We start from the raw sequence: 14413 nt of genomic DNA on the forward strand, positions 1-14413 counted from the left end.
AAATGACATCTAGGTTCATTGCATTTGCCATGGAGGACCTGCTCCTCAGGTAGAGGATGCTTCCTTGTTTCCATAATCAGACCATGAGTGTCCTCAGGCTGTTCTTCCTGCCCCTCTGTGTCTTTTGATTTAGTCGTACACAGGAAGGCACCTCGTTATGTTGTTTAAAAAATGATAAAGCAGCATCTGGGAAGCTACGGTGTTGTAAAAAGCTTAAGTTCCATTTTATTCCTCAGGCTTAGAACACAAACTGAGAATTATTCAAATTAGACTCAGTTCCAAAACCTTGAAACTGGAATATGACAGCACAAGGCAATTTCAAACAGAGGCACAGTCCCAAAGTTTGCACAAGGGTGGAATCAGAAAACACCATATAACTTTCCGGGGAAATTATATTATAATAAATTTAAAGATTAAATGAAAAACATCTATTCCTTCAAATACTTGATACCTCTTGTGTTTAAAAATTCCAATTTACCAACAATACATAGATGAGGTAATTCAGAGTAGTACCTTAATTTTCTTTTTTTTTTTACATAAAGCCCCCAAAACAAGAGAAAGAAATATTACTTAAATAAGTGTTTTAAAAGCCCCACGAAGTTATAAGGAAAATGAGATTATTTGGAAAATATTAAAATTATTAGACTTGTAAATTACATATTTACTTAACAATAGATTCACTTTTGAAGGTTTAATGAGATGTTTTCATCATGTGATCATTATCTATTAAAACATATGTACCTATATATGTTTAAACTTATGGCATCAGTAAACTAGATGATATGTTTACGTCTTCAGGTAGCAGAATACTTTGCAGTTGCCAAAGAGGTCTTACAGTGCCTGCTTTGTCCTCACAAGAGAACTGGGAGGTAGGCAGAACAGGCATTGACGTTTCTATGCTGCAGCTGGTGACCCTGATATTAAGAGACTCTCAAGGATATGTTTCAGGGGTCATCTGTATGATTCCTCTATTTCTTTGGCCCATTCCTACGTATTTAATAAATACCACAAGTACAAGGACTAACTGGGGAAATTGAGGCTATCTAAACCCACATGAGGAATGAAGTTGCCTAAACAATAGTAGATACCACAAAGTGATCAGACTAACTATGCGGCTTTCACATTATTGATGACTACCAAAGGTGGAAATAAGTGAACTGTGATGACGTATAAACATGTCAGCAAAACAAACTGATAACCAATTTTGGGTATAAGTGCACTAAAGTGAAAAGGGGATCAGAAGATAGATATATATAAAGTTTTCAATGTTTTATACAGGATGAGGTGTTTGTAATTATTTTTAAATAAAAAAATTCCCTGACATATCTGATGAACGGAGTCTACTCAGTCTATCAATTTGAAAATATTGTCTCCTGTTAACCTAAAAGATGATGGACAGGACAGAGACCTTTGTCTCCATGCTGAGAACAGTGCATGACCAGCGCACTGATGTTGCATATGTCATAGTGCAGGCAGCAAATCCCCGTGCTCCATCAGCTCTGTATGGAGGAAAGAAGTGGGGAGGGCAGAGGAAAATCGGACAGTCAAATCCATGACTGAGTTGCCTGGTATGTTGGGAATACCTCATGTAATTTAAGCAAAGGAAAAGAATGAGATCTGTCACAATAACAGATTAGGGGGGTCTCAAAATTCCACCCAGAAAAGTAGCAAAGAAGGCTGTGACTACCTCTGTATGTTTCTATACGCAGTGCACTTCACCATATAGATCTGAGGGTGATTTTTTTTAAGCACCCCCCCTCATTTAATTTGGCTTTGAGAAAAAGAAATCACAACATCATGAAATAAACATTCATTGTTTGGCTTAGTTCAGATATTCTTAATTAAACAGTACCATTGACTTTATTGAGCATTTGAAAATATACACAAGGAACAATAGTTTTTTTTTTCTGTATTTTTTTTTCTATAACTGACCTTCTTCCAATTAAATAACCCACTTTTGATCATAAAAAGGGCACTTGTTTCTACAGGAGCTGTGTACACCTTGCTCAGTTCCAAGTACTGTTTCCACTCGATTTCCTTGTCATTTTTGAGGCCATCTCTCCACTTGGTCGGGAAGCAAATTCTACAAAGCTCCAAAAATTAACCCTCTAAGTTGTTCTTTCAGATTCCATTTCTCCATAGAGTTCAGCTAACTTTTTAAACTCAGGCCCCCAGTCTCCAAGGTAGTGATAATCCTGGTCTGATTGTGTGGTTGCAGAGTCCAGCGAGCTGATAGACCCAGCTTCTGACCTCTGACCCTCGTAGGCGTAAGTCTGAAGAGAGTCATAAGGGGGCACGCTGGGGTCCAGATCTGCCTCTGCCAGTCTTTGCTTAATAAACTCCTGAACGTCTATACTCTCCATGGCGGACAACGACTGGTGTCTAGGAGCGAGCTTCACTTCAGGCCGAATGTCTCTGCGGTACTTGAACTCCTCCGCAGCGGAAGGATTCCTCAAAGCTGAGATGTCGAAGGCCTCGGTGTCTTCTTCCCCACCTCCCTCGTCATCGTATGTGACTACATTTTCCCGCACATCTTCTTCTGAAATGATCAAGGGCTCTTTTTTACTGCGTCTCAGGGTGATAAAAAGGACCACAATGGCTGAAGAAAAAATGGAAAGAGGATGAGGTTAGCAGAGAGAAAGAAAATTTTGAACTTCGGGTATCAGTGTTTTACAGTTCCTATTTCCTCCACTCTCTAGAGTTAAGACTGTATCGCAACACAACCTTGATTTGCATGCTACTGAATAACTCCACAGACATCTCCTTCAAGGAATGTCAAAACTGGTATCCTCAATGAACCATTGTAGATTTCCTGATCTCTGAAAAACTGTAATACTTTCATTTGCTAAGCTTGTGTCTTGGCACTCACTGCAGTACAAACAATAACCATAACCATCCATTGTCTTGTGTGATGGAGAAAAAAAATTCAACCTTTGAAATCAACAATTCAACAAACTGGAAAAAGTGTGTGTGTGTGTGTGTGTTTTAGATATTTATGTATATATATTTGCAGTTGTAAACGTGAGCTTTTAAGTATTTTTTAAATTTTTATTTTATTAATTTATTCTTATTACATCTCAGTGGTTATCTCATCCCTTGTATCCTTGCATTCCTCCCTCCTTCCCATTTTTCCCTTACTCCCCTCCCCTATGACTGTGACTGAGGGGGACTTCCTCCCCCTTTATATGCTCATAGGGCATCAAGTCTCTTCTTGGTAGCTTGCTATCCTTCCTGAGTGCCACCAGGTCTCCCCATCCAGGGGACGTGGTCAAATCCTATTGGGACTCTAGATGAGAGAAGCATGGGAGAATAGCAAAGTAGAAGGATCCAGAGGGTCCTAGAATCCTGCAAGTAGAAAATTATGGTAGGCAGATCTGGGCTCAGGGGTCCTGCTCAAACTATGGCACCAGCCAAGGACAATAAGTGAAGTAAACTTCAAACCCCTACCCAGATCTAGCCAATGGACAGGACATTCTCCACAGCTGAGTGGAGAGTAGGGCATGACTTTCAAAAGTTTGTGTTTTAATTCATGCATAATCATTTTGTTTAGTTTCACAAAAGTCAGGAAGTATTTCTACAATATTCAAACCTGTTAACATTTGGTCATTTGTAGAAAGTCAGTGCAGGTGTAGTGTGTATGATTGATCTCTTGCATTTTGCCCCTTGAGCTACATTATCGGGAACTAATATTTGGCATTTTCCTATAAAGCTCCAGAATATTTTTTTACTTTACTTATACATCCTTTGTACTATATAGAAATTGTTCACTTTCTGACATTTCTTTATAATTTATGTATTCCACAGAACAGAGCTGTAATTCGACTAAATTATAAAATGAAGAAGCAGAGACTAAGAAGAGAGGAAATACTGCAGCAGTCAACAGACTTACTGAGAAAGACACTAGGCAGAAGAACTGAGAGAATAGACATGATGTCATCACAAGGATGATGACGTTTGTAGTAAAAGTTACCCTCCGTAATACAGATATTGAGTGCATATGTTAGTGCAGATATACACATATTTAAAAGGCTGAGAAGCTAGACTGTGTTTTAGGGTCTCTTACCAATTGTAATTACTAATGTTGCAAACACTGGGTAAAGGCTTATAAATGTCTTGGGCATTTGAGTTTGGACATTTCTCATTGCCTTATGCCTTTATATTCTAGTAAATAAAATAGAATTTCAGTTTAGATTTGTTAGAGAAACTAATGCACATAAAAAAGGGAAAAAGTAATAAACACTATGACAGACTTAGGAAGACCATTTGTGTTCTTCAAAATGTAAATGCTTCAATACTTTGGTGTACAACATTAACACGATTCAATGTGAAGGATAATGATATATTTCTTAAGTTGTGACTTCTTGCATGTATCTGTTATGCAAAGGCTTAAAATAGTCAAGAAAAATAGAGGTATTTTTAGATTTAATTGTTTTAATTCTATGTGTATAAGTGCTCTTCCTGAATGTATGCAGGTGAATTTCATGCATGCCTGGGGCCTATGGACACTAGAAGATGATACTTGAGCCCTTGTTTATGCTCTCATGTGGGCCCTGGAAAGCAAGTCTGTGTCCCCTGCAATAGAATCAGGTATTCTTAGGTGCCAGACCACCATTCCATTTCCTCAAGATAAGTATTGATTTAAAATATAACAATAGTTACTTAAACATTGAATCTAATGTTTTTGAGTTTTGTTGTCATTGTTGTTTTTTGTTTGTTTTTGTTTTCTTTTGGTTTTGTTTTGTTGTTGTGGTTGTAGTTATAAATAAGGGTTATTTCCTAATAACCAGTAAATATCATATCTGATACTTACATGTATAACATAATAGCAAAAACAGACAATTGTACCACCTGATTTGTTTACAGAGGAAACGGATGTAATTTATACTCCTATAGCACATACATTGTCTTTCTAGTTACTGGAAACATCAAGTTATCTCGCAGAAGATAATTGAAACACACTTGATTATGGCCTGGCTGTTGTAAATCATATTTCTCAAGAGCTGTTGTTGGAGCAGGTGACATTAAGTAGATACTCCACAAAGACTCTTGTGGGTGAACAAAGAGAATTTCGATGAAAGTGGCATCATGCTCTGTGATGAGTGATTCCATGTGGCATGATTAGCCTTTCTGAAAATGTTGCTGTCAAGTGTTCCCTCTGAATCATTTCTGGGTAACTATTAGTGCTGTACCTAATTGTTCTGGACAACACTATGAGTACTTGAAACTTGAACTAAAGATTTTCATCAAATCCCACGAACAAAGGCAGATCATTTTAAGAACATGAGTAAAGATATTAATTATACAGATATATCAAAGACAAATAAAGTCTTGAAAACTTAGAGATGAAATTAAATATTCAAATAATCCACCTAATATTTGGAATTATGCACATAATATGAGTATGTTACTGTATAATAGGCTGATTGGGAAGTACAACATCAAGGAGCCATAATGTTATGAAAATAAATCAAAAAAGTGAATTTGTCTTCTCTGTTTATTATTATGAATCATCCTGGGATATTCAGTTGCACAACCTAGCATGGAATCTCCAAAATTTGTTGTACTTTTGAGATGTTTTCATTCTTTATTACTTTATTTTAGTTAGTGAAATTCTCTTTTCACTCATAATTTACAAGTTACAAAGAATTTGAGATTATTGTTACTAGTCTTGTTTATGTATGTTTGAGACATATTCTGGTGGAGCTCAAGCCTCCTCAACCTTACTTTGTAGGCCAGGATGACCTTAAACCCTCCGTCTTCTTATGTACTTTTTTCTCAGATATGTTCCTCTGCACCTGGTTTATGTCATGCTGGGGGTTGAACTCAGTACTTTGTGAACACGAGCCATCCACTATATACATGCTGCTGCATTCCTCCTTGATAATATAGATTAACTATTTAGTATAATTTAATGAGTGCAGATGTTCTGACATCATGTAGATCTGTGTACCACTTGCATATAGTGCCCCAAAGGCCATATGGCAGTGATGAAGATCCCAGAATTGGAGTTAGAAATGATTGTAAGTCACCATGTAGTGTTGGGAATTGAACCCAGAAACAACTGAAGTTAACTTCTAACTGCAATTAGAAGCCAATTTTCCAGCTTCCCTGGTACTATAAACAAAAATCCAAATAAAATTGTTTTGCTTCATTTATTAATTTTATTCTCAAGGAAAAGCACATTCAGAGAAATACTGGCTTTGTACTGGCTTTTTAGATTATTTTCCTTTGAATTTCTTATCATCCACATAAATGCACTACTCAGGGCTTTCCTGATTCATACATAATCCTTGTATAGTTTGCATTTACTTTTATTGTATGTTTAATCATAACATACTCTCTGCAAATAGCTATCATCACAGACGTATTTAACTCCAAATGTCTGTTGATTCTTTTATATGCCAAAATATCTTGGTTTTAAATATGGTAGAAATGAAGTGGCAAAATCACAGTGATTATGTTGATTAGCTCCATAAATGCTATTGGCAGCCAATGGTCATGGTAATTTTTTCTGAAGAATTTTCAACTCAGATACCAAGGGTCTTCAGAGTTTTTAAATTGAGAACTCGTTGGCAATTGCTGATAAAGGCTTCCTGCTTTTTCTCAAAGTCTTCTTTTCACTCGTCATCTTCTCTTTCTGCCCTTCTATATTGTTCTCAGGTCATCATATTTCTCCTAATCTATCCTAATATCTATCTATTAGTATTAGAGATTACTGAATGATAAGTGGTCATGCCAAAACCATGTGTTCTTAAGTGATCTTGGAGACACTAATAGTATCAGAAATTGTCAGTTTCTGAACTAGTCACATTTTGTTATAAGTTGCAGGCTAACAAGAACTATCCTGGTGACTCCTGCAAATAAAGAATATCATTGAAAAATTAATGTCAGGAACCAGAAATAGGGAAAACGGATCCCCTAATTTAAATAGTGAACTCTAATTCTATCATAAGATACAGCTTAGAGGTCTCTCTTTCATTATATATCATATCTTTAAAAATCATACGCAATGGGAGAGAGACACAGTATAGAGAGACAGAAGTGGAGATGGCTGGGAGAAGACACACACACACACACACACACACACACACACACACATACATACACATAGATGGAGAGAGAGAGAGAGAGAAACAGAGACAGAGACAGAGACAGAGAGAGAGAAGTTAAGTATAAGAGATAGAGAGGAAGGATATGAAAAAAATATGATCAAATTATGCTATATAAAAATTATTTAAAATATTTATTTAAAAATAATTAAAATTTTAAAATTTGCTTTTGCTTAGAACAGAGAGTTCCATGACTCATTTAAAGTTGTATTCTGTGTAAATAACAAACTATTATCTGGTGAATAATATATATGTAAATTGAATAGAATTAGATGTTAAAGCAAGTAAACAAAAACATGAAATTTGAGTGATGGCATTAATATTTTTTAGCTGATGTTTTCTTCTTATATGTTTGGGCATAAAAAGAAGAGAGTATTAAAGAAAAGAAAACCTTGGCTCACAATTAATCAAAGTGGGATTAATTTTATATAGCTGCTTTTTATAAATATAAATAACATAATTTTATATTAACATATTAATTTCAAAATTTGATCAGATTTAAAGATTGATTATTAGAATTTCAATTTGTAGAGTACAATTTTACCATACTCATCTCTTACTGGAAAATCAGAGAAATTATAAATAGATTTAAATTACAGATAACTAACGTGGGTCTAGTGACCTATAATACCTGAATAATAATAATTCAATAAAAGATATAATTAAAACTGATGTGCAATGATTATACATAAGAAAACAAGGTCAAAAGTCTAATGTTTTGCTTTCTTCTTTTATGTGTATTTTCATAAAAGTATAAATGAAAATTATGTTTTTTTATTTTTTATAAAAATATGTAATGCTTCACAAATTTGTGTGTCATCCTTGCTCAGGGGCCATGCTAATCTTCTCTGTATCTTTCCAGTTTTAGCATATGTGAAGCAAGCACGAAAATTCTTAACTCAACAATATATGACATCCTGCTAAAATGCACTAAACATCAGGTTCCATGAGGCTGAGTGTGATCAAGATTTGCTAATCAAGTTATTTATCTCTAAGTTACTCCTGACATTATTAGTAGATTTGATGTAAGACATATTTGTTTTCTTTGTCACCATTTTAGTTTTTGATATTCATAACACTACATGTTTCTGCTTTTTCTTCTTTCTTCATTACTTTCTTCTCTTTCTTTCTGCCTGTCTGTCTTGCTTGCTTTTTGTTTTTTTGCTCTCTCTCACCCTCTCCTTCTCTCCTTTTCTCTCTCCCCTCCATTTTTCGTATTTTTATTATTCTTTTATGCTTTTACCTATTTTTTGTTTTATTTACAGTTTCAATATACCTGCACCCTGGTCTTTCATTTCTGCACATTTTCTTTTGCTATCTCACTTGCACAACGTGTTCCTCTAGGGCTAAGCTTGCAAAATCTCATGGGACCCTCTACAAGATAGAGTCTTCCTTGATGCCATCCAAACTCACTCAAATATCTAAGAATCAAATGTTATTTGACTTTTACACAAAGTATTCTGTTTATTAATTTTTCTTTAGCTTCACTCAAAGTACACAGGTAAACACCATACCAAAGCATTGTGAAAGTTCATCATAAGAAAAATCCATGCTGCCATGTTTTTTATCCACATATGTAGGCCTTACTCTTCAATTCCTTCAGAGAGATGTGCCATAGTTATCACAAGAGTAGCCACTTACCAAGGAGAATGACAACACAAAGAAGAATAGCGATTAGGGCTCCTGTGCTCAAACCAGCCGAGGACAGGAAGGCTTCTGCATGGCAGGTCCGCACGTGCCCATCTCTCTCGCATGCACAAACCCTGATGGTGAGGGTGCTGCTGCTGCTGAGAGAGGGGATTCCACCATCAGAGATCATAATGGGCAGATAATACACATCCTGCATAGTTCGACTAAATCTCCTCCGCCTTGTCAGAATGCTGGCTGTGTTATCTATGACAGACATAAGCAAAACAAAATACACTTAGTAAATCTGCCATTAAATATTCACATTTCCTTTCATGGATACAATAGGTATATGTATCTTTCCAGCTTATTAAATGGCAACACGACACGAGGGGGCGATTTTTCAATGGAATAGCAAATATCCGTTCTCAAATAGAGAAACATGGTTGAAAAGTTAATAGATCCAACTGCAGTAATAGGAGGAGAGTGGCCTGAAAGAGCAGAAAGGAAAACAGAGAAAACACTTTGGACATAGACATAGTAGCTGAAACATTTAATGGGTGAAAATAGCATGAAGCCAGAAGCGAGCCATAGGAACCTGCTAAAACAGAAGGACTGCTGGCAAGAAGCTGGGCAGATGTTTCTATTCATTTAGTAAATGTTTTAGGTCACTTTATTTTCATTGATTTTTGAGTGCACAACAAAACTAGACAGTACAACTCTTATTGACCACTCTTTAGAGAGAACACAGAGATGCCAAGCTTAATTTAAGCTGTTAGCTTCTTTCCCAGTGTCTATCATCGTGATTAATGCTGTTATGCAGGCTGTAGGGGGGAAATGTCAATGATCATACCTTGTAGTGTGCCCTGTGTGCCACAACACTCAACCACTTGATAAACAGAATTTTTGAGGTGAATGAACACTAGAGATGCAGTTACATGTGATTACCACAAAAGAAGTAAGAAGTGCTTTATAGTAATTTGAGTTTATAATAGAACTTTTATGAAAGGGTGACATAAGACCTTTATTTTTCTTTTCAACTAAATATCTGATTATATAGACTGTGTGTGTGTGTGTGTGTGTGTGTGTGTGTGTGTGTGTGTGTGTGTGGAGAGAGAGAGAGAGAGAGAGAGAGAGAGAGAGAGAGAGAGAGAGAGAGAGAGAGAGAGAATATTCAGGAAGCAATAGCCTCTCACCTAGAAACGCTTATCATAGCAGAATAATAAGGCCCTGACAAGGGATATTCTGTACCTCATTAAAGCCATAGAAAATATACTTGTGTGACCCCTCAGTGAACTTGAACAGGAACTCTCAACATCAGGAACGAACATCAAAGTTGGGAAAAAACGTAAACTCACAAATATAAGACAGGCCTTAAGTGGCAATACATGCCTAGATAGACGGATGGAGATAGACAGATGAAAAATATATGGATAGAGAGATACTGATGAAGAAAATATAGAACTAGCAACTAAACTAAAATAATCATTGAAACACTACATATATATATGTATGTTACATGTATATACAAACATATACACATATATGTTACATATGTACACATATATGCATATATATGCAGCATGTATTTTCTAGTGACAAAATTTCACAATGCTGATGCTCCATATACTTTGATACAGTGTTTATCAGTATATTTTGAGTTAAGCTAATGGAAAATTCGTAATAGAATACTTTGTGTAAAAGTCAAATAAACTTTGATACATGTTTGAGTTAGTTAACATGGTATCAAGGAAGGCTATATTATAATATTATATTAATTATATTTACATATGTATAAAAGTTGATTAATCTTTTCACTAGGGGAATTAACATATTATTCACAAATCATGTCTACTGTTTCAAAAATGGCTTTTTAGTCAAATGGTGTGAGCATGGAATAACTCACTTAATATAATGATAAAATTAGAAACTAAATTACAGATAAAGAATTTTGAAATAACAAGGAGACCACATGCCAGGTACACATGGCATGTCTATAAGTAATTCCAGACACTGCTAAATTACTTTCAGAATACAACTTAGGTAATTGTGTTTGTAGCACATGCGCTATAAGTTCAGTGTAGACATACCAACAAATAAGTTTTACTTCTTTAAATAGTATACTTTATTTGCTACTCATACATATTTCTTACTCAGAAATGAATTTGCAACATGGTGGGTGATCCTGCACAGATATAATATTTGCTGTGGAAACATTATAATAATATTGTGATGACTTAGAAATAATGATATTCAAAGCCGTTGAAAAGCAATAAGATCAACTGTGGTACTTTATTTATGGAGCTATGAAGTACCAGAAGCATTTTGTACTTGATAATTTTGTGATATTTTTCATGAATGTATTTATAGTAAAGTATATTGTTGAATTGATGGCTGTCTTTCCACCTCTGTTTCAGTAACAATAAAAGGCTACAAAAGAAGAAGTGCAATGGAAACTTTTATTGGCAATAGAGTTTGGATATAATTTTGGAATCAATTTTATTAATATTCTATTTCTATATATTTTAAAAATATCCCACATAGTAGATCCTTATATCTGACCTACGTTTAGTAAACTAATTGTAATTAAAGTTAAAATGAGGCATGCTTTAAATATATGTTCAGTGGCTAATAAATTTCAATTTAAAATCCAACGTATCTTAGAAAGTATCGAAACCATGAAGGTGAAAAGCAATATATATGCATTCCTTGTCATTGCAATGGATTTTTGCTATCAAGTACGAAGGATGCATTTTGTACGAAATTCAGACAAACAGACTAAAGAAACGATCTTTCCAAACCCAAGTCAGCAGCAGGAACAATTGAGAGTCTCAGCAGGGTATCTCTAAATAGAGTAAATGTTTTAAGTTTTGTTTTTTTATTTATCTGATTTCAGCCTCACCCAGACAAATGAACAGGCATGGTTTTATATTCTCTATGTACCCCAGCACTGAAGCAGCTGTAGGAGCCATTCATAATTCAGCTGCAAGAGCACCAGCATCAAACAATGTGTCTCAGTTTCCTGTAAGGCTGTGCTTACATAATATGTTTTGTCATGAGCTGTACTCGGCACGAAGTTATCTTCTGTCACCTTTTTATTACATTGTCATGTCTTAGAAAATTAAAACCAAAGCAAACCAAGCAAAATGTACAATCCTTCCACAGCGTAGTCTGCTGGACTGTTTGGAGGCGATTCATACTTCCTGTGTTTCTTGCCTCCCCCTTCACAAAACCCTAAGTATGATTCCAATATCTGTCTCAGCTCTGGACGCTGTCAGTTCACTTAGATTTGCAAACATCCTATGGCCTCATTTGTCTGCCTGCCAGTACACCAACCTTCCATCCAACATATCAGTATGTTCTCATTTGCACCCGGTAAGACGATTCCTTTGACCATCTGCTACCCTTCTTCTTCATAAAATTTTAAATTCCAAATAAGCACAAAAATCTAATGGTTCTTCTTTTAGAATTACAAATATTTTTTTTAAAAATTATGTGCTAGTCACTATACTTAAACCACATGTTTTATAGATCAACAAAGCATTCAAAAGAGATTAGAAATCAATCAATCAAAATTTACTTTTCATAAAATACAGTAAATAAGCACTTTTAAGTTCTTTTTTTCCCCATGTTTGTCGAGCCATTCTATCATTCTCATTAGGAAAACATCTCTTCTTACAACTAAAGTAAATGCTTTATCAACTTTATCAACTGTAATAACGATATTCAAAAAACTCCTAGGTCCATTTGACTATTAATTATACAGAGGGGTTATAGGCATATATAACCAATCATACAAGACAGTAAGAAGAAAATATAAATATATATGAATCAAAAATGAATTTTCTGTTAACAGGAAACCTGCTCATGAATAACATGAGGGTTAATTTAGGAGAAGTGTCAAATAAGAAAACATTAAACAGGCAGGTGAGTGCATGTCCATTTATAGCAGCACTCAGGCAGCAGAAGGGGGTAGTAGGGGGCTCATGACAGCCTGTTCCTGGTCAGCTCAAATCCATGAGTTAAATTCACAGACGTTTCTCAGAAGAGAAGAAGAAAGAAACGGTGGTGTTGAGGGAAGAGATGATTGGGTCTTTAAATTTAAAACACACACAAAAAATTCCAAACAATTCATAAATATGGAATATTAATATAATGGTAGAAATAGTGGTAAAAGTAAATCCTTTGTTAAAAGGAATATCTCTAGTTATTAGCCATACAACTGCTAAAGGGTATTGCTTTTAGCATTAAATAGATGAGTCATTGCAGAGAAAATAGACCTTTAGCTACTGGAATTTCAATCCTTAGAGAAAGGCTTAATCAGCTTTGGTGAACTCTTTAAAATCATTGAAATATTCTCCGCCCTTTAAGTAGATGTTAGGCCATGTTACTCTAGCAGGGCTGTGGTCTTTCCAATGACTATAATGAGGTAAAAATAGGGCTACTGTGTCTTCGGGAGAAGAAAAGAAAGCAATATATATGGATTGATAAAAGTAGACTTTTTAAATTTTTTTATGTGATATTTCACATTTTGTTTTCTAAGAGAATGAGTCAGCTTTCCTTTTGTTCTCATTGCGAGTGGGAGGATAAAAGGTGAGAGACACTGCGGGTTAGTAAATCCATGAGGGGAGAAAGGATTAAAACAGCTGCATAAAAACAACACAGAAAACCAGCAATCCTTGAAACATTCAGAGAGAACAAAAGCATATTTTTTCTATCTACACTAACAGATTCTACCAAAACTCCATGCTATAGCAGAAAGTCACACTCTCCCTCCTTCAGGGTCCGATAGCGCACACACGGTGTTTAACTTGACGGTATTCAGCTCTGAGAATCTACAGCTAAAAAACAACGATGTTGTTTAGGTGAAGTCGGACAAATGTTAGTAGCTGGTGACCCTGAGATTTGACTGGTAGAGCAATGACCACAGTAGAACAAAAACATGTCCAGTGCCTCCTTGACAGGAGTTAAGTGACTCAGCAGGGCACAGTGGCTGCTGCATCCATTAGAGGATGTCTCATGTTTGGTTTGTAACTTAAGGGAGATTGTGTTTGTACTATTTTGTTTAGGAATGGGAGAAATCACTAAATGTTTTCCTGAAACCCTGTGGATAGAAACAGAATTTTAAATGTTTATGCTCGATGGAGAAATTAAGCACATTACAGCACCAGCTGCGAGTTCTTATTCGAAGGCCAAAAATAAAACTATGGGGATATCGACTGCTATGCAGCTGACAATGCTAAAGAAATATAAAAAAGCACTAAAAAGCTCCCAAGGCTTCTAATGTGTCTCAAACAAAATGACTACATTGCAATACCAATGCACTGTGAAATTTGAAAGAAAGCGTCAGAAGGTACATTAAAAGGTACATAGCTACAACAGAATTATTTTCTGTCGCTTTAAATTTTCAGTTAATGCAATCCCAAATACCCCCCACAAACCATCATTATACTTTTCTTTTAAATATTTTAATAAACATGTATGCACACTACAAGTAATTCATTGTATATTTTCAAAAGAAAAATTAATACTATCGAGAAATAGTATAAAGTAATACAATATAATTGAAGGAAAAATCATACTGTAGCAAAAATAAATACGTGGAAATAGACCAATGTCTTCTGGAACCAATGTTGTAAAGTCTTGATCACAAGCCTGGGGTCACAGGGGGTGCTAGA

General features: G+C 35.3%; 1 protein-coding gene across 8 annotated transcripts in view; it reads right to left on the reverse strand.

Moving 5' to 3' along the window:
- Positions 1-202: 202 nt before the first annotated feature.
- Positions 203-14413, reverse strand: part of CDH18 (cadherin 18) — an 838900-nt gene continuing 824689 nt past the window's right edge. For 6 of the 8 annotated variants that reach the window (XM_084783756.1, XM_084783758.1, XM_084783759.1 and 3 more), the window contains 2 exons: positions 8751-9002; positions 203-2599 (listed from right to left, as the gene is read on the reverse strand). In XM_084783756.1, the coding sequence (XP_084639882.1) occupies positions 2109-2599; positions 8751-9002 (743 nt within the window). In that variant the 3' untranslated portion in view covers positions 203-2108. The remainder of the gene's footprint in view (positions 2600-8750; positions 9003-14413) is intronic. The other 2 variants (XM_084783763.1, XM_084783762.1) reach the window with 2 other exon arrangements.

Source organism: Acomys minous (assembly GCF_964271855.1).
Source record: "Acomys minous genome assembly, chromosome: 5".
Lineage (NCBI taxonomy): Eukaryota > Metazoa > Chordata > Mammalia > Rodentia > Muridae > Acomys > Acomys minous.